The following is a 23,854-nucleotide window of genomic DNA, read 5'->3' on the forward strand; positions in this document are numbered from 1 at the left end:
GTCATACACTTATCCCAGGCTTGGAATTACAGTGATCAGCAATTATAGTGACCTTTCTCTGCGCAGAGGGGGACCTGGGACAGCAGCAGAGCCTCCTGAGAAAGTCGGGGCTCAGGAATGGGGCGGGAAGGACACACACACTTCCCCAGAAGACAGGGCTCTCCTCCCCTTAACCATTACCCAGCTGCTTCTAAGGCAGTGTCTTGAAGGAGGCGGGACGTGGGGGCGGGGGTAGATGGGAGGATCAGCTGGTTTCGATGGACCTTGTCCTTACACTGGGCGCTGGGTCGCAGATCCAGCCATGGAGGCAGCTGCAGGTAGGAGGCCGGGAGAAACCCTCTGGAGGGGATTTCAGGGCAGAGCGTGGATTGGAAGGGTTTGGGACTAGGACACACTTGGTATTGGGGCTTGGAGCCCTGAAAACAGACTGGAAGTTAGGAGGTGAGAGGTGAGTGGGTGGATGTGTCTGCCTTTCTGGTCCACGCCCTGAAATCTGATATGCTCAGATTTCTGTGTATATCAGGTCTGGGCCAGGGAGTGGAAGGAAGGGGAAGGGAAGACCCTTTGGGAGCAGAACACAGGGCAAGTCCTGAACTTGGGGTTCCCCTAAGTCCTTTCAGTTAACGATCATGGAAGTGGAGTCTCGGTGGGGAGACTGCCGCTCGTCCCCTCACCCCTTCTTTGCCTGGCAGATCTTCAGGACACAGCCTCCTTGGCCCTGTAAGTGCCGTGCTGTGAAAGACTGGGGCAAGGAGAGGAGGGAACTGAAGCTGGGGAGGCTCATCAGCTGCCTTTGGCACCTCAAGGCGAGCCTGGGACCCAAGTCTGGATGTCAGCTTTCTCCTATCTGCGTGACTTGCCTCCTTGCAGGAAGTTTGAGTTTAACCCAAAGCTGGGCATTGATAATCCTGTCCTCTCCCTGGCTGAAGACTACGACCCTTCTGGTAACCTCCCCCAACCCCTTGGGGCAACCACTTCCTTTCCCCAGAGCCACCAGGGCACCATAAAGCATCCTGTCTCCTTGGAAACCACTCACTGTCTCCCTCTGATGACAGCCTTGGTGGGGAGTGACTACCTGGAGGAGGAAGGGGGCTGGGCTTTTTCCTTCTGTCCTAGCCACTCTGCCTGGGCTGTGTTCAGCCCCACTACCCAACACCTAACTGGGCAGAAGCCTGTTCGCTGTTCAATCACATAGGCAGGGGCTACCAGGCACAAGGTGACTTGGGTCATGTCCCCTTTCCTCCGCATTTTCTGCTGCCCACCTCCCCATCCAGATCTCTGGAGCCTGGAACGGCCTCGCTTCTACCTGCTGAATAAAGAGGAGGGCAGGACTTTTGGCTTCCACCTGCAGCAGCAACCAGGCAGGGCTGGGCATGTGGTGTGCAGGGTGGAGCCAGGCTCTTCCGCCCAGCGCCAGGGTCTTCGAGAAGGAGACTGGATCCTGGGGGTGAACAACCACGTCGTGGAACATGAAGATTATTTGATGGTGAGGTTGGGCTGGAATCCCGGTAGTACGAGGGAACATTCTGTAGCACCCGGGGGAGACAGAAGCCTCTTGGTCACCTCCCTGGGTATGTGGGGGTGACGTATCTCCCACATGGGAGGTGGGAGGGTGGGGGGTCACCTCCCCCATCTCCCAGAATTTAGGGATGTCCCAGGTCAGAATGGCTGGGTGAAGGCCTCCAGAGAGCTGGTTCTCATGGTGAAGAGTGTAGCTTCTAGGGAGGGGACCTTCATAAGAGGGGCCGGCTCAAGCCCACCCCGCGTGCCTGCTGTTCAGGTGATACGCCGGATCCGGGCCAGCGGGCCTCGGGTGCTGCTGACAGTTTTGGCGCAGCATGTGCACGAGGTGGCCCGAGCTCAGCGGGGGAACAACGCCACCCGCCTTTGTCCCCCTCTCGGCCAGAGGGTCCGGCCTCGACTGTGCCACGTAGTGAAAGACGAGGGCGGCTTTGGCTTCAGTGTCGCCCAAGGTGAGCTTAGAGCGTGGGAGGGGTCAGAAGGGGGGCTCTGAGCCCTGTTGTGGGTGGACAGCAGGCAGAAAGTCACTCTTTGGGCTTCCAGGACATCGGGGTCCTTTCTGGTTAGTGCTGAGCTCTGGAGGAGCAGCTGAGCGGGCAGGAGTGCCCCCTGGGGCCCGGCTGCTAGAAGTGAATGGGGTCAGTGTGGAAAAGCTCACACATAACCAACTCAGCAGGAAGGTATGGCTGCTTCCTCTTGTCCTCACCCCTCTGGGCTTGTCCCTGTCTCGGGAAGCAGGCTCTCAGTCTCCCAGTCTGATCTTGTACCTCCATCACCATCCTTCCCTTTCCACTCTGTGCTCGCCACCCCCCCTCCCCTCCCGAGGGCTTCATTCTAGGGCCTGGGAAGAAGGGCTGGGAGGGGGTGCCTGCTTCTGCCCTCCCTCCCCAGTTGGTTGATGCTGATGCCCTGCTGGGTCCCCACAGCTTTGGCAGAGTGGCAAGCAGGTGACCCTGCTGGTGGCAGGGCCAGAGGTGGAGGAACAGTGTCGCCAGCTGGGAATGCCCCTGGCTGCTCCTCTGGCAGAGGGGTGGGCACTGCCCACCAAGCCCCGCTGTCTGCATCTCGAGAAAGGGCCCCAGGGCTTCGGGTTCGTGCTCCGGGAGGAGAAGGGCCTTGACGGTCGCCTCGGTGAGTGGGAGCCCTGGGGATAGCGGTGGGAGGGCGGGCCTTGGGGTGGGCACACCAGTGTCTGCATCCACCGCTCAGTGCACACAAGTGGTGGCCCTGGCTGAACCCCAGCCCAGGGCCTCCTCCTCCTCCTGTGTACCCCGGGGTCAGTCCCCCAATGTGCACACAGTGGCCTGGGCTGGCACTGGGGGACAAGGAGGGGAAGGAGCCATGAGGATGTCTGCGTCCCAGGTCAGTTCCTTTGGGAGGTGGACCCAGGACTGCCAGCGGAGAAGGCCGGGATGCAGGCTGGGGACCGGCTGGTGGCTGTGGCTGGGGAGAGCGTGGAGGGGCTGGGCCACGAGGAGACAGTGTCCAAGATCCGGGCGCAGGGCTCCCGAGTCTCCCTCATTGTCGTCGACCCCAAGGCTGACCGCTTCTTCAGTATGGTGCGAGCTGAGGGGCTGGGGCTAGAGATGGGGCTGGAATGGAGCAGGGCTCAGGTTAGGGAGGAGCACGGACTTGTCCTGTTCCTCTTTTTCCAGGTTCGCTTGTCTCCGCTCCTCTTCTTGGAGAGCACAGAGGCTCCTGACTCTCCCCGGGGTAGTGGCTCAGTCTCTGCTGTTGAGACCAACAGCCCACTTGTCGACACAACAGTGGCTCCTGTCCCGTGCAGCTTCCGCCAGTGCTTCCTGTACCCTGGGCCTGGCGGTGGCTATGGCTTCCGACTCAGCCGTGTGGCCAGCAGGCCTGGTCTCTTCATCTCCCAGGTGACGGATGCCCCGGGCACCTTGGATGTTTTCAATCCTTTGCTTCTTGATGAGCCTTCTTCTGCTTCCCTCCCAGAGCCCCAGAATACCCAGCAAACTTTTCTGTGGTGTTCCAGGCTCCTCTAGACCCCACCTATTCCACCAGGTGACCCTAGGAGGCTCCGCTGCCCAGGCAGGGCTGCAAACAGGAGACGTGATTCTGGAGGTGAATGGGTATCCCATGGGTGGAGAGAATGACCAGGAAAGACTTCAGCAGCTGGCTGAGGCGAAGCCACCCCTATGCCTGAAGTTGGCGGCCAGATCTCAGCAGGGCTTGGAAGCCTGGATTCCCCCAGGGTCCAGAGAGGTGAGGAAGTGGAGATGGATGAACTGTGAGCAGCCAGAAGAGGAGAGGGCGTGGTCAGAGAGGAGGGCAGAGCGGGAGGCTACAAGGTGAAGCAGTTTGGGGGACCCTGGTTGGGACTTTAGGCCAGGGTAGGTGGGAACAGAAAGACCCCAGAGAAGAAGCCCTATTCCTGGGCATTCCAGTGCAGGTGGGGACAGGGAAAAGGAACTCTTCTGTTCCCTGAATGACTTCTTGCCTTCTTTCTTTGCTTAGGATGGGGTTCTGGCCTCAGATCTGCTGTAGCACCCCATGCTTGGCAATGATCTGCCCAAGCTTCCCTGTCTTCACCCTCCAGCCTGAGGTGGTGGGAGCTGAGATGCTCTCTTTAAACCAGGAGCTGCAGCTTTAGGACTCCTGATACCTCCAGTCACAGGATTGTTCAAGGTCTCTCTCCCTTCCCATGGCTCCACCTCCTGGAAGAGGGTGTGGCCAGAGCCCTCAGGTGGGCCCATGAGGGAGCTTCCCATTTGATTCTGGAGGTCATGTGGGGTCTTTGGGAGCTGTGCCCCAGAGATGAAGATCTGCTTGAGATGAACAGTATGATTTTGTGGTTTATAACAAGAAATATATATTAGGTTTTCCTATCCTTTCCTGGCAGAGAGCTTCTAAAATCCTTGGGATTTCCTAAGTAATAAGAGTGATAAAGGTGTCTTCTGTTATTCATAATAAGGCTTGTTCAATTACAGCTATCCTTGTTAATGAAGTACCTTTCCGCAAGCACCTAAGAATGGGGCACTGGTTTCCAGGGGAACAGACCATGTGATTAGCAAGCTGGAACTTTCAGTGCCACCCCCACCCTCAGTCTCCTGGGAGGGGACAGGGGCTGGAGGTTGAATTAATCACCAGTGATCAATGGATTGATTAATCATGCCTACATAATGAAGTCTCCATAGAAACCCAGAAGCACAGGTTCAGAGAGCTTTCTTTGTTGATGAACACATGGAGGGGCAGGGGGTTGGCACACCTGGAGAGGGTATGGAGCTTCCATGCTCATACCCCACCCCGTGTATTTCTTGCATCTGGCTGTTCTTGAGTTGTGTCCTTTGTAATAAAATGGTGATCTAGTAAGTAAACCATTTCCCTGAATTCAATCACTCTAGCAAATGATTGAACCCTAGGGAGGGGGTTGTGGCTATCACTGATTGATAGCCAGTTAGTCAAAAGCACAAGTGACAACCTGGACTTAAGATTGGTATTTGAGGTTGAGGGCGGTCTCGTGGGACTGAACCCTTAACCTCTGGGGTCTGATGCTATGGCCAGGTAGATAGTGCCACAATTGAGTTAGACTGTAACACAAAAGTTAAATAATGTCTACAGAGAATTACTTGTTGTGGGAAATCACCCCCTCCTCCCTTTTAAAATGTGTTATATTCATTTCTCTTGGAGAAAGTTTAAGCACCATGGTGGTGTGGTGGTTTAGCTGCTCCGTCGCGTCCAAATCTCTTGGGACTCCGTGGACTGTAACCTGCCAGTCTCCTCTCTGTCCACGGGATTTTCCAGGCAAGAATACTGGAGTGGGTTGTTATTTCCTTCTCCAGGGGATCTTCTTAATCCAGGGATTGAACTCAGGTCTCCTGCATTGCAGGTGAATTCTTTACTAAGCTACCCAGGAAGCCTTTTAAGCTCCATAGCTAAAAGGTGCACAGTTGTGCATAGTGGAAACAACTGTGTGTAGTGAGTAGAGTCCTGATGCTCATTTCTACCTAAACCTCCACCTGTTCTACCTGAAAGATCAGTCTATAAGGATGAAACACAACTTACTGAAAGGAAGAATCTACAGAGGGTAAAAATGAACTGTTTCTGCTGTTTCTATTATGGTGAATATACATTCTGTTATTCCCAAGAGATGGCAAAACAGAATATATTTGGTTATTCCTACTTTATACAAAATTAATTAGACTAAGTAAACTTTTTAAATGATATTATAAATTCAATACAAGGCAATGCTGGGAATTCTTTTCACAATCTCCCCCTTCCATATTTAACCAGAAATGAAGTAGAACTGAGAACGTTGTAGTAAAATAAAGGAGAAGCAGAGAGTATTCCATTTTCAGGTGGGCTGTGGGGCTGGCTAGGATTGAAGCCATCTGGAACTTTCCCTAAGCATGACTCCAGGATGTTGGGTATATTATAAGAATTTGGAGACTAGCTGCACCTTCCTTCTGTGGGCACCTGAGGATTGTGGGGCCTATTTATAGAAATAGCCTTTATCCACAAATCTGGCTGCCTTTGTTGGTGCTGGTGGGGATAGGGTGACCAAAAGGGCTCAAGGCTCAAGGGGTGGGACCCAGACTCCCTAGGAGAGAAGTTGAGACCTTGTCAAATTTCTCTCTTCTTATTCCATCTTCAGGATAATGGGTCAGTCCAGAACTGAGATATTCCCATGAGAGGCACTCCTCTCTGCCAAAAAAACACAGCTCACAGTCCTGCTGAGGTCTACATCAAGACAGCTTTATTGCTGGGGCCTCAGAGGGCCCCAGAGACTAGAGACTCACAGCTTCAAAGATCCAGGGGGTTGAGTCCAAACTGGCGGAGCTGCTCCTTGAGCCTGGCGTGGAGTCTCAGCACAGCCCCGTCCCACTGAGGCTTCACAGATCTCAGCTTGGCCAGGAGCCGGTCCAGGCTGTCCTGAGGACACCGAGCTTCAATCTCAGGAAGGAAGAGGGTAGGGTAAGGGGTGCCCGCAGCCTGGTCTGTAAGCTTTCCCAGGCAGTGTTTTCTTCAAGCTCTTATTCTTAGTGGGTAGGCATGGTTGTATCCCCTTAAGACACAGCAGAATCCCCTGTGAAGATGCTTCTTTCCCTTCCCCCTGGTCTGTCATTGTCATACTCGCTGGGATTTGTGGGGATGGGGAAGGGCTGGGCCCTGGGATGGCTGGTCTTCAGAGGATAGGGCTTACATGTAAGATTTCCTCATACTTGGCCTCCATGTCTGCCACGTGGGCCCGAAGCTGAGCCAGAGTCTGGTCCCGCTCTCCGAGGGCCTGCTTGGCCTCCCTCTGGGCAGCCTCAGCCTCCCTCTGGCACAATTCTGGGGGAGATGGTGCCAGGGAGGAGGATGAAGGAGGACAGGATTGTGACACTCTGCCTCTGAACAGTCTCCCACCCAAAGAGCACAACATGAGCAGGACTGTTCCAGACTTCCCCAGAGCCGTCAACCTCCCCTAGTTCCTATAAAGAGCTGACATATACCGTTAAGGCACAGGAGAGGGGTGGGGGTGCTTGGGACAAGAGATTTGGCTCCCAAATCAGGTTGCCGTTCACTACTTGTGTAACATCTGACACATCTCTAAGACTCAGTTTCTTCCTCTTTATAGAGAAAATGACACGTGCTTCACAGGTGTGCTCTGAGAGTTAAATGTGATAATGTGAGGACATCCCCAGTGCCAGTGGCTAGGACTCTGCGCTCCCAGTGCAGGGGGCTCAGGTTTGAGCTCTAGTCGGGGAACTAGATCCCCCACGCTGCAACTAAGAGTTCACATGCCCCAGCTAAAGACCCCACATGCTCCCAACTAAGACTGGGGGCAGCCAAACAAACAAATAAATAAAAACACATTAAAAAAAATGTGATAACGTGTGGGAAAGCACCTCGTATGTAGGAGGTGCTTAAAAATGCTGATTGCATTTGAGATAAGGCAAAGATTAGGAAAGGAACTCAGGGTCTTCGTGGGAAGATCAGCAACTCTTGGATATCTAAAGCTAAACTAAAGCTACTTTAAGATAAGAAAACTTTGAGGGCAAAATTGTGGAAAATCTGTGCCATGCTAAAATTTTTCAACTCTGTCCTGTTAACCAAGATGGAAGAGAGCAAAAGCTTCCTGTTTGTTTGTTTGTTTTTTGTTTTGTTTTGCTTTGTTGCTTATTTAGAAGCTCATTTATTTATTAGCAAATAGTTATTCAGGACCTACCACACATTAGGTCTTGAAGATACGGAGGTAAGTAATTCAAACAGTTATATTCAAGCTTGCTTTCATTCTAAACATCAGCCAAACTAAGAGAGACTGTGTTTTGCTCGTGAGAGACATGTGGGCAGTGGGGAGTAAGAACTGTCTTTAGAGAGACCATTGAGAGAGGGAGGTGCAGTGAGAAAGTTAGGTCTTCTTCATTTATAACTAAAAGGTTAAGATTGGGTATTTTTTGCTATCCTGAACCTTCTGTTGCAAGTAGTAGAAGAGTCAGTGGGGGAAGACAGTATGAGAGCTTAAATTGCAGTTTTCTAAAGAAAGACCATTCTAACTCCACCCCTTCAGGCTGGACTACATCAGTGTGATCCTCTGAGAGAAAGTGCTGTGAGGGCAGGGTGTGCTGTGTGTGCGTGCTAACTCGGTTAGTGCTTGACTCTTTGTGACCCCATGGAATGGGGCTATCCAGGCTCCTCTGCCCATGGGATTCTTCAGGCAAGATTACAGAGTGAGTTGCCATGCCCTCCTCCAAGGGATCTTCCCGACCCAGGGATGGAGCCCACATCTTTTAAGTCTCCTGCATTGGCGGGCGGGTTCTTTACCACTAGGGCCACCTGGGAAGCCTACCTAACTGCTCCTGCAGGCCCTTCACTTCTTCCTCCAGCTTCCTGGTGCGACTCTGCATCGCCTCCTGCAGGCTCCGGCACTGACGACTCATCTCTGGCAGAGCCGTGGGTGGCCAGGGACCCAGATGGGGAGAGAGCAGTGGAGAAAGGACAGGAAGTTGTGGGTGGGGAGGGCTCTGCTTGGTCCAGTGGACAAGTGCATAAAGGTCTGTTGAGGGCCTTCCCTGGCAGTCCAGTGGTTAAGACTTCACCTACCAATGCAGGGGACGCGGATTTGATCCCTGATCTGGAAGCTAAGATCCCATATTCCTCAGAGCCAAAAAACCAAAGCATAAAACAGAAGCAATATTGTAACAAATCCAATAAAGACTTTAAAAATGGTCCACATTAAAAAAAAAAATCTTAAAAAAAAAAAGTCTTCTGGATTCTTGTGGTGATCTGAGAAGGTAGGGACAGAGCTAGGAAACAAGACACCCATCCGCTATGGTAGCTCAGTATGTGAATTCAGGCCCTCCTTCCCACCCACTCCCACGGGAGGAGTGAGATAAAGGCTAGGGCTGCGTTTCATAGTCCACGGGACATCAAGCACAAAGCACTGCATGTCACGGAAGGTTCCTGCCCAAGACCACAGAAGGCCCCCTCAGGATTCCTGTGGGTGCAGGGAGGGCTGAGGCTAGGTATGGCGGTTCGAAGTCCTCCTTGTCTCCCTTTCTAGCATCCTTGGGCCCTCCCAGTTGTCCTCTTCTGGGCCCCTGTCTCCCGCCCACCTGCTCGATCAACCTCACACCTGCATATATGGCCTTCCCTTCGCTCCGGGCCCCCTCCAGTTCAGCCTCCAGGTCTTTGATCCTCTGCTTCAGCTGGTCTTCCGAAGCCTTGGCTCGGCGGGCTTCATCCCTCTGCAGAGCTGTGAACAGTCCAGAGCAGCCCTCTGCACTGGTTGGGGGCTCCACTCAATCAATCAGCCCCCATGGCCTTGATGGACTCTGTCCACCTTCAGAAACCTGGCGGCAGCCTGCCAGTCTCTCATCGTCATTCTGTTTCCCTTCCCCGCCTCAGAATCCTACAGACTCTGTTACTAAGAGGGAAAAACTCCCTCTGTGTTCCAGCTATAAAAGTTAGCTTTCTTTATCAACCCTCACGGCCCACCCTGTCCTCATGACCCCAGCTCTTGACAATCTTTTCCCATTAGGGGATGGTTAGAGATCAGCTCAGCCCTCCGCCATTGTTCCAAAACTTTAAGCTCCCAGGGATACACAAATGCCCACTGTCTCTGTTGCCGAACTTCTACCCTTCTTACCCAAGCGGTCTTGGAGCACCTCCTTTTCCAGCAGTGCCAGCCTGTGCATGGATTCAGCCTCCACATCTGCCCTGGCAAGACAGCAGACCCTCAGCTTGTCAGGATCTCAGCCTTCCCTACCCTCCTCCCACCCTCCTCCCATACCCTGGACTTCTCTTTTTTTTGTGGGAGATACAAGGACCATTAAATGAGGGATCTCTGATAGCAAAGCCTAATGAGTTCACTACCCAGCTCACAGTAGGTATTTGAAAGATTGTAATGAATATACAAGGAAGGCACACAGCCAGAAGGGATTCATGGGTGCTGATTTTCCCATGTTCCCAGCTCCATGGCACCCGAATATGGATATAAAGGGGGAAGGCCAAGACAGCTCCATCTTGTCACGCAGAGGGATGAATTCTCTCTGGAGGTCTCTGAGCCAGAACAAGGAGAGGCTGGGAGGCACCCACCTCCACCCAGTCTGACTCACCAGCACCTGCATTTCTTTTCTTCTTCTGGGCCCCAGCTTTTGTCCCTTTTTCTTTGGTCTTAGGTGGCATCTCCTTCCTGTCCTGGAGGGAGGGAGGGGGCTCATATTTAGGTCTGGACATGGAGACACTCTCCTGACTCCCTAGACGGAACCAGGAGTCCCAGGAGAATTAGTGCTCTCATCTCCAAGTCTGTCTCTTACACTTTCCAGAAGCTTCAGTTCTTGGTTTCCTTGGAAACTTAGGCAAGGCTGGGGCCAGGGGGAAGGATGAACCCATTTCTCTCTACCAGTCAAGCTCTAAGTACAGAAATCATTCCTCTCAACCCTCTTTCAGAGAAAATAAAGCTCAGTACCTGGCCCCTTCTCTCTTCCCATCATCCTTACCCTGCCTCTTCCTTCCTCCAAGACCCTCACTTGTCTCTGTTGTATCTCCCTGTGGCGTGACCCACTTTCCAGGAGGGGCAGAGAAAAGGCCCAACCAGCTAGGAGCCGGAGGAGGAGATTGTGTTCTGGGACCCAATCCAGAGTGGCAAATTTCATTTGGGGGTGGGACTGAGAACTGGAAGGTTGGGCTTCTGGAGGCTGCACGTTGTCCAGGCAACTGGGAAACATGGAGCTGTTAGGAAGGTACATGCATGCTTGCTCAGTCGTTATAATTGTGTCTGGTAGAAGGGGCTAAATACAATGCTTAAAATACCAAGGTCTCAGAGGGCCAATACTCTTCTTGTCCCCAGATCCTAAGTGTAGTTTGAGGAGAGAGGGCTTTGGAACTGATTAAATATGATTCACTTCTATGTAGCACTGCCTGCAATTTGGACACTTACAAATTATAGATTTACACATCCAAAATAATGCTATTGCGCTGATACAGAGGAAAAGAACTCATGGTAGCCATTTGGGGTGATTTACATTTCCCAAAGTCTCATCAACAAAATGACATTATTAAATAGGCTTAAAATTGAAGATTTCAGGGAGGTATTCTACGGTGAATGAGGGAAAGAAATTCAGGAGATGGTGGTTGAGAGAGTTTCCTATTTCAGATAAATGAGACACAGAGGAGAGTTCGACCTAGGACCTCAAGGTGCTGTGCTAAGTCACCTCAGTCGTGTTCGACTCTTGCAACCTCTTGTGACCCCATGGACTGTAGCCCTCCAGGCTCCTCTGTCCATTGGATTCTCCAGATAAGAATACTGGAGTGGGTTGCGATGCCCTTCTATCCTGACATAGATGCAAATCAAGAAGAAAGGGTACTGGTTAGAGACAGGAGCTTTTGAGTTCTCATCCTTACCCTTCTCCAGATATGTAAATTTGGGTAAGTCATTTTCCTTGCTCAGCCTCAGTTTCCTAAATCTTTAAATCTTTGATTTTGTAAATCTTGAAAGGCTTGGATTTTCACCAGGTATTTACAGGACTATCTTCTTTTATGGTGACTTAATATATTTCCTCTTTCTCCCTATTCCTGTCTGTGGTTGATTTTCAGACAGGTGCTGAGAAAATAACCAGCTTGGTTCCCTGTGGCATTGAGTTGATTTGGGCTCCCTCTAGTGGATTTTCTTGACCTTCTAGTAAGTCTCCTGAATTTTTCTATTTAAATTATTTATGGAGCAATGTTGGGGGCACCCCTCATTTAGGGGTGCTGCCTAGCATCTTGCTGGAGTCACGAATAGTTGGAAAAATAAATCTGGGGAAGGGAGAACGCTGAGTGGCTTGCCCTGGTTAGCTGTTCCCTCCCCGAAACCCCTCTCTCCAGCCTTTTGCTATTGGGAGCCTTTGCTGTCTGTCTGCCACCCAGATTTGTGAACACTAAAGTGGCTAAAATGAAAACAGCAGAAACTTCAGGGCTTTCCCCCTTGTGGATTTAGGGAACTGCAGACTCTTTCTTTAGATATTTCTCTGTCTTCCTCAACAGTTTTGGTCAATTGCCTGTTATCAAGAACAGATCTGAAGAAACAGCCATGAGATCTTGGGGGCCAGGGGTGCGGTGGGGGTCATAAATCCTTCTTCTAGGTGGTAGCAGATTCAGGCAGAGCCTGAGGATATTTATTTGTCACCTTCACAGGTGCAGGATACCTCTCTGACCCCAGGGACATTTTACAGAGTAAAGGGAAGAGCCAGACTTGTTCTTCGTGATGCTTACTGTTCCTCTATTTCAGTGTCAGAAAATCTTGCCCACATGCCCCAAATCAGAAGAAGAGTTTTCTTCTAACCTTGACGCATGTTTTCATTTACTCCTGCCCTCCCCACACCACCCCACCCCACCGACAAGGAAAGCAGTAGAGGTCTCTGTCTGTCTTTCCCCTCATCCAGAATTCTGTGCTGGGGACTTTTCCATAGAATGATTAATGTCTCTGCTAGGCTGAGGCAGGGAGTCACATACTGAGGAAGAGATTACAGAGAATAAACAACATATCGTGTCTCAGAAGAGCATTTACTTTTCAAATACGTTCAGTCAACTGACTTTCAGGTGCAGAATGAGGATGTGGTTTGGGGTGAAGGTGAAATGGAATAAGAAGAGTGCCACGGATCACATGATGCGATACAAACTGAGCCAGCTCTAGAATCATCCAGGAATGAGAATGACATTGTGCTCCACAATTCAATCTCTAGTGCATTTTGAAAACAAGCCAAGTGAAAATTGGGAAAGAAAGGTCAATCTTTCGTTCTTTTTTTTTTTTTTTCATTAACCTCAGTTCAGAAGTGAAAAGAGGAAAGATCATTTCAGCAGAATTCTGCCTTCCTTTAAATAGGATCCCATTTGGGGGTTTTAAAGAGACACAGAGAGAAGGCCACCCTCTCTACTTTATTCAGATGTGAGACACAGGTCATCATGCATTAAAAGAAATATGGCTTGCTGCAGCAGGAGCAAAGTGCAAATTACACCATCCCATTCTATAATATACAGACCATACTGAACGTAATACAAATTGGAAGCCTTAAACCAAGCCAGAGATGGTGTAGATGAGCCACAAGCTCATATGCAACTCCAAGGGTTAATTTCTCACCCTGAGAAATCTGTATGCAGGTCAAGAAGCAACAGAACTGGACGTGGAACAACAGACCAGTTTCAAATTGGGAAAGGAGTACGTCAAGGTTGTATATTGTCACCCCGCTTATTTAACTTATATGCAGAGAATACCATGCGAAATGCCGGGCTGGATGAAGCACAAGCTGGAATCAAGATTGCCAGGAGAAATATCAATAACCTCAGATATGCAGATGATACCACCCTTATGGCAGAAAGTGAAAAAGAACTAAAGAGCCTCCTGATGAAAGTGAAAGAGGAGGGTGAAAAAGTTGGCTTAAAGATCAACATTCAGAAAACTAAGATCATGGCATCCTATCAGTTCATGGCAAATAGATGGGGAAACAATGGAAACAGTGACAGACTTTATTTTTTGGGGCTCCAAAATCACTGCAGATGGTGACTGCAGCCATGAAATTAAAAGACACTTGCTCCTTGGAAGAAAAGCTATGACCAACGTAGACAGTATTTTAAAAAGCAGAGACATTATTTTGCCAACAAAGGTCCATCTAGTCCAAGCTATGGTTTTTCCAGTAGTCATGAATGGATGTGAGAGTTGGACTACAAAGAAAGCTGAGCACTAAAGAATTGATGCTTCTGAATTGTGGTGTTGGAGAAGACTCGAGAGTCCCTTGGACTGCAAGGATATCCAACCAATCCATCCTAAAGGAAATCAGTCCTGATATTCATTGGAAGGACTGATGCTGCAGCTGAAATTCCAATACGTTGGCCATCTGATGTGAAGAACTGACTCACTAGAAAAGACCCTGATGCTGGGAAAGACTGAAGGCCATAGGAAAAGGGGATGACAGAGGATGAGATGGTTGGATGCCATCACTGACTCAATGGACATGAGTTTGAGTAAGCTCCACAAGTTGGTGATGGACAGGGAAGCCTGGTGTGCAGCAGTCCATGGGGTCGCAAAGAGTCAGACACGGCTGAGTGACTGAACTAAACTGAACTATACTCTATTAAATCTAGGATTTGACTATGAGGGGGAAAACGTCCCCTTGCATGTCTACAGTGTGCTAGGTACTGTGGAAGACCAAAGTTGATAGGACAGTGTAGCATAAGTTCATACCCGCATGTGTGCTCCGCTGCTCCAGTCGTGTCTGACTCTGCGACCCCTTGGACTACAGCCAGCCAAGCTCCTCTGTCTATGGGATTTTCCCAGCAAGAATACTGGAGGGGGTTGCGATTTCCTCCTCCAGGGGATCTTCCGGACCCAGGGATCAAACCTGAGTCTCCTGTGTTGAAAATGGATTCTTTACTGCTAAGCCACTGGAGAAGCCCTCAAATTAATGTGTGATAGGTGAGAAATAGATGGTTATGGAAATTTAGAGGAGAGAAGAATTATTCTAGCTGGAGTGTCTGATGAGGAGGACAACATTTAAGTATAAAAAATGGATTGGACTTCACTGCACTCTTTAGGCAGAGGGAATGCTCTGAGTAACGGTGATGAAAAAAGAATTGTGGTATTTCGTGACTTGGTGAGTCACCCAGCATAGAATATATGTACTAGAATAGTATAAAACTGCAAGGTAGTTTGGAGTTAGATCATAACTATTAACTTCATTAAGGAGGCAGTGGGGAGTGCTGAAAGTTATTGCTTTTTGTTGTCAGAAGTATACTTTAGGAACACTGGTCTGGTGACAGAATGGATTTAAAGTGGCAGGGAAATCAGTAAGGAAAAGGTTTCTATGGACGCAGTGGGAGGAAAGGAGGGCCTACAACTAAGGGTGGACACATCAGGGGTGGGAAGTTTTGACAATTATATAAGAGCTTTGCCTGTATTTTTTCTTTAGCCATTCTAACTCTTTCTAGGTAAGTACTGATTAATGGAGATTCTACCGATAGGAAATGATAATTCTGACTCCACAATCAATTGTAGATACAGGCCACTGAGTTACAAACAAGAATGTCTGGCTGAAGAGTCTTTGAGTTCAGAGATCTTTTTTCACCCCTCTCTTCTAGGATCATTTGATAAGCTTAATTCCCTAATCAGTCAAGAGCTCTGTAGAAGAGCTAGGTGGGGAATCTAAGGCGGAACTGAGTACTTATTGACACACCAGGGGCTGCAAACTCCCAAAGCTGAGGCTCAGAATTAGCAAATTAGGGCAGGGCACTTCCTTCTTCAGGAGGGAAGTTCTGTTTTTTCAAAGTTCTTCCAACGGAACTTTGAGACTAGAAAAGTGGAAGTGACTGGGAACTGCATTGCTGTTCCTGGGAGGGGCATGGCCTCCTCAGGCCAGGGCTCAAAGCTCAAGGTTTCTGTGGTCAGGGCCTGATAACTGGCCTACCCACCTGCAGAACAAGGTGCTAAGCAAGGGAATCTTAAGGCAAAAAAAGGGGGAAGTGTTTTTTTTTTTCAAATAGGTCAAAGGGCCTGGAAGAAGAACTCATGGCCTGATGGCGCTAGCCTTTCTGAGGTCTAATCAGGATGCAATGATCTGCAGCATTCCCATTCCTGGTCCTGACTTAACTAGGAGTTTAAAACATGAGGGAGTGGGGGAAAAAACTTCCCTTTTTCTTCCACAATGTTAGGAGAAGCAAACAAAGTTCAGTTTCCTAATTTGTCAGGTGTGGGGTAAAGACAACATCGAGATTCTTTCCATGGCACGTCTTAATTTTTTTTTTTTTTTAACAATTGGGGATTCCCAGGTGGTGTGAGTGGTAAAGAACCCATCTGCCAATGCAGGAGACATGAGAGATGTGGGTTCAGTCCTCAGTTGGGAAGATCCCCTGGAGGAGGGCATCAGGACTGAAGCGACTTAGCATGCATGCAGATGTTTTCTTAAGGCTTCTCAGGTGGTAGTAGTGGTAAAGAATCTGCCTGCCAATGCAGGAGATGTGGGTTTGATCCCTGGATGGGGAAGATCCCCTGGAGGAGGGCATGGCAACCCAGTCCAGTATTCTTGCTTGGAAAATCCATGGGCAGAGGAGCCTGATGGGCTACAGTCCATGGGGCCACAAAGCGTCAGACACAACTGAATGACTGAGCACGCACACTCCCCCCCTAAAACACACACTCTTTTCATAATGTAGAAAGGAGCTTTCACAAAGCCAGAAGTTTAGAAAAAGTTTAAGCTCAGATGCCATTCTAAATTTGACTCTCATCAAATTCCCAAATCTCCTTTCTTCTAAAATCCTTTCCAAGAATCATTATAGGTAAAATAGTGCAGTAGACTCCCTTTTAAGAAGACTCAGTATAAACTAGACAACCAACAAAGACCTACTCTGTATCACAGGGAACTATACTTAATATTTTGTAATAACTGTAAGTGAAAAGAATCTGAAATATATTAATAGGTACATATAAAACTGAATCACTTTGCTGTACACCTGAAACACAACATTGTAAATCAAATATACTTCAATTAAAAATAGAAATAAAAATAAAAAAAGAATTCAAATGACCCCTCACCACAAGCCTGAAATATACATGAAACTGAAGGTTGACTCACAACTCAGGCATCAATTTCTTCTATTAAAGTAGAGGTTCATGTGGGTAACCCTCTGAAAAAAACCACTCAGAATCAGTAACTCAGAAGAGGTTACAATCACTTTGTGGGAGAACTGGTCGAGGCCTTTGTTCTCATTCTGATTAACCAGTGGAACTTCCTAGCTCTACCCGTCTTAACTTAAATAGCCCAACGACCTCCTCCAGGGCTGACAACCCACAACCCAGAAGGAACATGGAGGGCCGGCTTCTGCCTAGTGCGCAGACTCCACGTTAGCCCCGCCCCTCCCTTTCCCCAACTCTTCCAGCAGGGGGCGAAGGGGGACGGTTCGGCCTGGGCCCGCCCCCCGGGGGCAGGGACGGGGGAGGCGGCGCGGAAACTTGGCGGCGGCTTTCCGGGCGCGGTGACTCGGGAAGGGGGAGGCGCAGGAGAGGCCGCTCCTCAGTCCAGACGCGGCCGCTCGCTTCTCCGAGCCCCGCGCGCTCCCCCCGGGCTCGCGCTCTGTGAGGGGGCGCGCCCGCGCGGACTCGCGCGCCCGGCGCCGCCCACTCCCCTCCCCGCGGCCGCCCCTCCCTCCGCCGGACGGCCGGCGGCGGCTGCGGCGGCGGCGGCGGCGGCGGCCGGGAGAGGCCCCTCCTTCACGCCCTCCTTCCCTCACTCGCAGCCGAGCGGAGCCGGCGGACGCGGCTGGGCCCTGACCCTCTCCCGGGCCATGGCCGGCAACGTGAAAAAGAGCTCTGGGGCCGGGGGCGGCGGCGGCTCCGGGGGCTCCGGCGGCCTGATCGGGCTCATGAAGGACGCCTTCCAGCCGCACCACCACCACCACCACCACCTCAGCCCCCACCCGCCGGGGACCGTGGACAAGAAGATGGTGGAGAAGTGCTGGAAGCTCATGGACAAGGTGAAAGGCCCCGCGGAGCACCCGCGGGAGCAGGGGTGGGCGTGGGCGGAGGGGCTGAGGGAGGGGAAGGAAGGGACGGAGGAAGCTGGGGGAGGGGACGGGTCGTGCAAGGCTGGGGAGGCGAGGAGCCGGGGTGACGGGGCCGAGGGCTGGGGGCTGTGGGGGTAGGGAGGAGATCAGGAGGACGGGGGTCGGCGGAGGGGGAAGGGCTGCGGTTGGGAGTCGGGGGGAACGTTGAGGTGGTGTGTTTGGGGTTGCGAGACAAAGATGGGGTGGGGGCTGGGGGAGGTTAACTGGGGAGCCACCGGGGCGGAAGTCTAGTGGGGCTGCAGAGTTTGGGGCTCTGCGCAGGATGTAGGGATGTGGGTCACGGAATTGGCCCCGGGAGATAGGAGGGAGGGGGCGGTGAGGAAGAGCGCTTGATTTACCGGCTGGGACTGAGCTGGACGGGCTCTAATTAGGGAATTCGGTTTTACGGGCTCTCGTGGAGAGACCTGGGGTCCTGACAACTCCGCGGGCAGACTGCTCTGGGTGAGCGTACAATTTTTTTTTTTCCTTCCCTTCTTCTCATTAAGATGTGACAGAGATAAAAGAAATGGGAATATTTAAATGGGCCGAGGAACGAACTTTCCTCCACATCTAGCGCTGGCTCAAGTTTTTCTCTTCCAAAACATTGGATGGGATCCATTGCTGGTGCTGAGATATGCACTGATTAAACCACAAGTTCTGGTTATAACCTTTATCTTCGGAGAGATACGTTGACCGAGTGGGTTAAGCAGCAGATTCTGACTCCTTTCAGAACTTCCTCCTCATACACAGTGCTTTTTGTTGGGTTCTACTTTTTTTGTTAATTATCCCGACTCCTTATTGCAGAACCTGACTTTAAAATTGTTAGATGAGCTGCTTTACTTTTTTTTTTTTTTTAGCAAGTGTAAAAAATAACTTCACTTTAAGCTTGGCATTTAACAGAATTTTACTTCCTTAGAGTATGTCTGTATAATGAAAGATAGTAGTTAGTCCCAAGCCTAACGGTTTGTTCCAGAGCATTCAGTTTTTCCTTTCTGTTTTTCAACATTTATCAATAACTGATTTTTGCAAAATTCATTCTGTAGATGAAAGATGGTTAGAAGGATCAGGCGTATATTGTAAGAGAATGGTGTTATTTCCTCCACAGTAAAATTGGTTTTCTTTGGTTCCTCTCTGAGCCTAGGTTCCTCTTCTGTAAAGTTTTTCATGGATTGCTTTGGACTAGAAACAGCTAATAAAAGTGATTATGAAGCACTTGGCAGATATAAATGTGCTGTAGAAATACTTAATAAGTCCTGTGTGAATTAGCGCTCCTGTAGTGCATACCAGTGGCTTCAGAAGCTACTTTTTCAGGGCTGGTTTTTCTCATGTTAAGTAATTGGTATTGTAATTACTGTTACAATGCTAATTTCATTCTTAGAAATTGCAGTAAAACCATTACAGAAAGGTAGGCAGTTAAGGGAATTTTAAGTGGATTGATACTTTAAAATATCAATTTAAAAATATCAATTGATACTTTGAATATATTCAAAATCTGAAGATTGTAGGTTTGCATTTTGGGGATTTAGAGTTGACTTAAAAAGTTTCTCCTGAAATTTGCATTTCTAATTAGTTTCTCATTTGAGACACAGGTATCAACCTGCAATGTATCAAGATTGTATTGATTAGAGACCTCTCCTTAAAAATAAAACTTTTTGTCAAACTCGAGAGTCTCTGTAATGTAGTCCTTAAAATGGTTGTCCCCACCCCTTAAGCCTTAACTCCCATCTTTTTAAAGAGTGTGTAGTATGATTTCTTCTGCAGAATGTTTAATTATTTGGGAAGAATAAAGACCTCTGTTTTGAGTCAAAGGCTTTTCAGGTTTTGATAGTTGAAGGAAAGTAGGTTTCTACCTTTTCCATTCTAGTGTAGGAAGAGCGGTGGTTTTATTCTTGTGTTGATTGTTTTGAAAGATGATTTTTAGTAGTCTGTGCCCTGTATCACATGTTACTGGTTGTGCTGAAATGAAAGCTTCGTTCTTCTTTCTAATGTGTTAATCCGGTAGATTTATTCTGCTTTCCAGATTTTCTGAATACTCCTGTAATGTTGTTAGAGTGTGCTTTTTTACTCTTGATGTTTTGAGCATAAATGTTCTCTTTTTTCACTTTATTGTTGACAGTCTTAATGTATCACTAACCCTTCTTGACTTCATGTTGTATAATACAAGTGATGAAGAACTTCGTGTTAAATCCACAAATGTCCCACTCATTTATTGAACTTAGCTCTAAGTCACCATCTCTTACCTGTTTTAACCTTGTCATTAAAGCTAGGTGAATATTATTCCAGCCTATTATTAATCAGCTTATTGATTTAGTACTGGAAACTGTCTCCTCTCCTCCGTATTTGATATACATGGATGGAGAAGTTGGCCTAAGTCATGGGTTCTGGTCAGTGTAGGTTCGATTTACTATTCCATTGCAAAACTTGAACTCATTGTTGGAAAAATGCTTGTGCTAGGATGCTTGTTATTAAACAGAAGATGTGGTTCAGTCTCTATAGTTTTTTTTTCTTTTTTTCCTTGCCATCCCAGTATATTGTAATTGATATTTGTGAAGCTACCCGTATGTGAAGAAAGTGGCTAGTAAGGAAGTAGACAGCTGGCTAGGGGGTAGAGAAAGCAATCATATAATTGCCTTAAATGTAAATGTGGAAATATCAAGTATTGAGTTTAGTGAGAGACTCAAAATTCCATTGGGAGATAGAGTGGGAGTTGACGAACTTTCTGTCATGGAACAGGTAGTAAATACTTTAAGCATTGCTGGCCACCTATGCGGTTCTATATTCTTGGCTGCTGTTGTTTTTACAATTCTTTCAAAATGTAAAAGCCATTCTTATCTTGCAGGTGTACAGAAAAATCCATCACGTTTTAGTTTGTCCACCACTGAAGTAGAGCATCATGCCGGCAGTATTTTAGGTCCCTGCTATGTTTTTATTTTAAATTAGCTTATGTTAGTAAAACCTCGAGGTATTGATTTATTTAATGGAATATGATTTATTGGAAAAATGCTTTCCTTTAAATCATGGATTTGAAAAAGCTTTTTAAAAAGATAATCCTCCTACTACTTACCTTTTCTGGCTTGCTGTAAAAAAAATCACCTTAAGTAACTTCTTGTATTTTGGAAGTAAAATGCACGTAACAGAATTTATGAATCCGTATGTTTCATTGGATTGCTTTCTCCCTTCCTTTTTACCTTTCCCCTATGTTTGCATGCTCACTAAATCCCAAGGATAGCACTACGTGTAAATTCTTGCATTCCAGGAGATTCCATTATAGTGATAAGTGACTAAGTAAGGATGTTCAGTGCGATACGGGATCTCTTAAGTTTAAACATCACGTACAGGGACTTCGCTGGTGGTCCAGTGGTTAAGACTCTGCACTGCAAGTGCAGGGGGCATGAGTTCAGTCCCTCGTTGGGGAGCTAAGATCCCACATGCCACGCAGTTTGGCCAAAAGATTAAAAAAAAAATGCACATATTTCTTCTCTATCCTAACCTCTCAAGATGTAAATATCACGAGGACAACAGCTGTAATCTCTTTATCTCCTGCAGTCTCTAATCACGAGGTCTTACACAATAGTAAGTGCATTTGTAAATATTTGTTAAATGAAATTGCTTTGTGTGTCCCCAAAGGAAAACTGAAAGGAAGAGGTATGCAAGTGGTAATCATTATTAATTACATTAATTTCTTTCACTAGTTCTTTGGCAGTATCATTCCTCTTTTTTGGGTACTTAGCTTTGAAGAGGTTATGTTACTTAGTTAATAGGGAGCTTGACTTAGAATCCAGGATTACCCACCTCCTAAGGCTTAGTTGGGGCTTGTACCTTGGAAGGAAAGCTATGACAAAACTAGACAGCCTGTTAAAAAGCAGAGACATCACTTTGCCAACAAATGTCTGTACAGTCAAAGTTTTTCCAGTAGTCAAAGTATGGATGTGAGAGTTGGACCATAAAGAAGGCTGAGCACCAAAGAATTGATGCTTTTTTGAACTGTGGTGTTGGAGAAGAGTCTGGAGAGTCCCTTGGACAGCATGGAGATCAAACCAGTCAATCCTAAAGGAAATCAACCCTGAATATTCATTGGAAGGACTGTTGCTGATGCTGAAACTCCCAATACTTTGGCCACCTGATATGAAGAGCTGACTCATTGGAAAAAAGACTGTGATCCTGGGAAAGATTGAGGGCAGGAGAGGGGGAAGACAGAGGATGAGATGGTTGGATGGTATCACCGACTCAGTGGACATGAGTTTGAGCAGACTCGGGGAGACAGTGATAGACAGGGAGGTCTGGCATGCTGCAGTTCATGGGGTCACAAAGAGTCAGACACGGCTTAGCAACTGAACAAGGCTTAGTTATTTCCTCCATACAGTAAGTTCTCAGGTATACAACAGTCTTGATAATGAAAGTCATTTTTCAGAAAGTGACCTGTGTAGGTATACAACAGCAATCCTCATGCATACTCTCACACCTCCATTCACACACAAAGTAGATATTTTCTTAAATGATATTAACATGATGTTTAACTAGTACCATTAAAAGAAGTATCTACTTTTAAGTTAAAGATTTGTGTCTTTTCAAATTATGTGTACTGGTTACTTTGCATGGTTATTGTGGCGGCTTCTACATGTTATTTTTCTACGATACTTAATTCATGTTATCTGTGGTAGCATTTATCACTTTTTATTTCATCTGTCTCTTCCTCCACTAGATCTCTTCAAGATCAAGGCTTTGTCTTAACTTCAGTTCCTGTGTCTGATATATAGTATTATACTTGCTGAATGAAGTGCAGACATTTTAATAAAGTAAAATGAGATTGAAACATGCTCCCTTATTTTCTGTGTGATTAATTAGGGGGATAAGGTAGGGAATTTTTTATTTTTTGAGTGTTGAATTAAAATAACGTTTGCTAAAAGTAGTTTTTACCTTCTTTTGGTTATAAAAGTGATACATAGTCATTGTAAAAAAAGATGGTGTTGTTTTCAAACCTGTTAAGAATTCCCCCAATGGATGTAATATTCTCTCTTAATTCTTGTGAAATGTGAGCTCACTGAGCATTTCATGTGATTCATGATAGAAATTTTGAAGGGTTCAGTCTGGGGAAGAAGATAATCTGCTCTGTTTATTTTGTGGCTTTGATTGAAGTTTTTGGTGACTCTTGCTATAATGAAACCTGTTTTTCATACGTTGTTAGCTGTATACACATGGGCAAGTTGGTTCCCCAAGTCTACTTTCAGTGGAGTTCATGTTACAGTGAACCATATGAGAATGTCCACTAATGACTAGCCTAGAGCATTCAAAGAAAAATGAACTAAGTATTAAAAGAAAAATGAAAAAAATAAATAAATAAAAAGAAAAATGGTCTAAGTATTTGTTTGAAAACTGGGCCTAAATTTCATTCACATTTCCCAATGAAGTTATTAATTCTGATCTCCATTAGGTTTGTTGGAAGAGGGGAATTATAACAAGCAAGTCATTGTGAAATATTTTCATGATTAGCACATTTTGTGCTGGAAGGAAATAGGTGGGAGTAGTCAACCAGGAGCACTGGAAGCCAGCCTCAGCTCTGTCCCCACAATGTTCCTTCCTGCAGCAGCTTCCAAAAGGAGGAGGGGAAAGGGGTGATGGCATTCATGGTGCACACCCATGGGGAGTCAAGCCCTAGGAGATGGAATGTCACCACTATAGAAGCTCCTTAATCAGCAGTGACTCGGGGTCTCCCCTCTGCAACTTCTGGGACGGGTGGCATGTCTTACTCAGCAGTGTCCACTACCTCGGGCGCCTCCTCACAGCCACCCCTGACCTTCCCTGTGGCTCTGGGATCAGCCATGAGGAAATCTTAAAATGAGGCCAACCCGCTGCTCCTTCAGTGAGGGGGATGGGATCCTAATTCCTGCCTCCTTGCTTAGCCCTGGGCTTCCCTGGTGGCTCAGTCAGTAAAGAGTCTGCCCACGATACGGGAGACCTGGGTTAGATCTGTGCGTTGGAAAGATCCCCTGGAGAAGGAAATGGCAACCAACTCTAGTATTCTTGCCTGGAGAAATCCATGGACAGAGGAACCTGGAGGGCTACAGTCCATGGGTCACAAAGAGTTGGACACGACTGAGTGACTTTCACTTCTTAGACCTATCTGAATAGCAGTATACAAATACAGCACTCTTTATGAGAAACAATTCATGGATCATAAAATATATAGAACAAAATGTAAGTCTCCCTTTAGTCCCCTACCCCTAAACTACTATTCTCTCTAGAGGTAACCACTGTCTACTATTTGGGGTCCATCCCTCCAGTTCCTTTTTCTAAAGGGCTCTGAACAAGTTGTTGCCTT

At 47.8% G+C, this 23,854-nt stretch overlaps 3 protein-coding genes across 14 annotated transcripts in view; 2 read left to right on the forward strand and 1 right to left on the reverse strand.

Moving 5' to 3' along the window:
- The first annotated feature begins 255 nt into the window (after nucleotides 1–255).
- Nucleotides 256–4,859, forward strand: NHERF4 (NHERF family PDZ scaffold protein 4). Its single transcript, XM_069555392.1, has 11 exons — nucleotides 256–317; nucleotides 693–720; nucleotides 871–944; nucleotides 1,275–1,486; nucleotides 1,781–1,973; nucleotides 2,065–2,201; nucleotides 2,448–2,652; nucleotides 2,884–3,080; nucleotides 3,177–3,401; nucleotides 3,547–3,747; nucleotides 4,000–4,859. Exons 1-11 carry the CDS (start codon nucleotides 302–304, stop codon nucleotides 4,027–4,029), a joined length of 1,518 nt encoding a protein of 505 aa, XP_069411493.1. The 5' UTR covers nucleotides 256–301; the 3' UTR covers nucleotides 4,030–4,859.
- A 1,357-nt stretch (nucleotides 4,860–6,216) lies between these two features.
- On the reverse strand, nucleotides 6,217–10,548 carry DRC12 (dynein regulatory complex subunit 12 homolog). Of its 9 annotated transcripts, none has more exons than XM_069555397.1 (7): nucleotides 10,467–10,548; nucleotides 10,083–10,164; nucleotides 9,614–9,679; nucleotides 9,101–9,220; nucleotides 8,315–8,407; nucleotides 6,686–6,816; nucleotides 6,217–6,414 (listed from the first exon to the last, which is right to left on the reverse strand). In XM_069555397.1, exons 2-7 carry the CDS (start codon nucleotides 10,150–10,152, stop codon nucleotides 6,286–6,288), a joined length of 609 nt encoding a protein of 202 aa, XP_069411498.1. In that variant the 5' UTR covers nucleotides 10,153–10,164; nucleotides 10,467–10,548; the 3' UTR covers nucleotides 6,217–6,285. The 9 variants fall into 9 exon arrangements, with proteins under 9 accessions (XP_069411498.1, XP_069411494.1, XP_069411503.1 ...); XM_069555393.1 differs by having other exon boundaries at nucleotides 6,217–6,435; XM_069555402.1 differs by having other exon boundaries at nucleotides 9,614–9,684; nucleotides 10,467–10,524.
- Nucleotides 10,549–16,925: 6,377 nt separating this feature from the next.
- CBL (Cbl proto-oncogene) overlaps nucleotides 16,926–23,854 on the forward strand; it is an 87,802-nt gene continuing 80,873 nt past the window's right edge. For 2 of the 4 annotated variants that reach the window (XM_069554179.1, XM_069554180.1), the window contains exon 1: nucleotides 16,926–17,466. In XM_069554179.1, coding sequence (XP_069410280.1) covers nucleotides 17,278–17,466 — 189 coding nt within the window. In that variant the 5' untranslated portion in view covers nucleotides 16,926–17,277. The remainder of the gene's footprint in view (nucleotides 17,467–23,854) is intronic. The other 2 variants (XM_069554181.1, XM_069554182.1) reach the window with 1 other exon arrangement.

Source organism: Ovis canadensis, chromosome 15, assembly GCF_042477335.2.
Source record: "Ovis canadensis isolate MfBH-ARS-UI-01 breed Bighorn chromosome 15, ARS-UI_OviCan_v2, whole genome shotgun sequence".
NCBI classification, from domain to species: domain Eukaryota; kingdom Metazoa; phylum Chordata; class Mammalia; order Artiodactyla; family Bovidae; genus Ovis; species Ovis canadensis.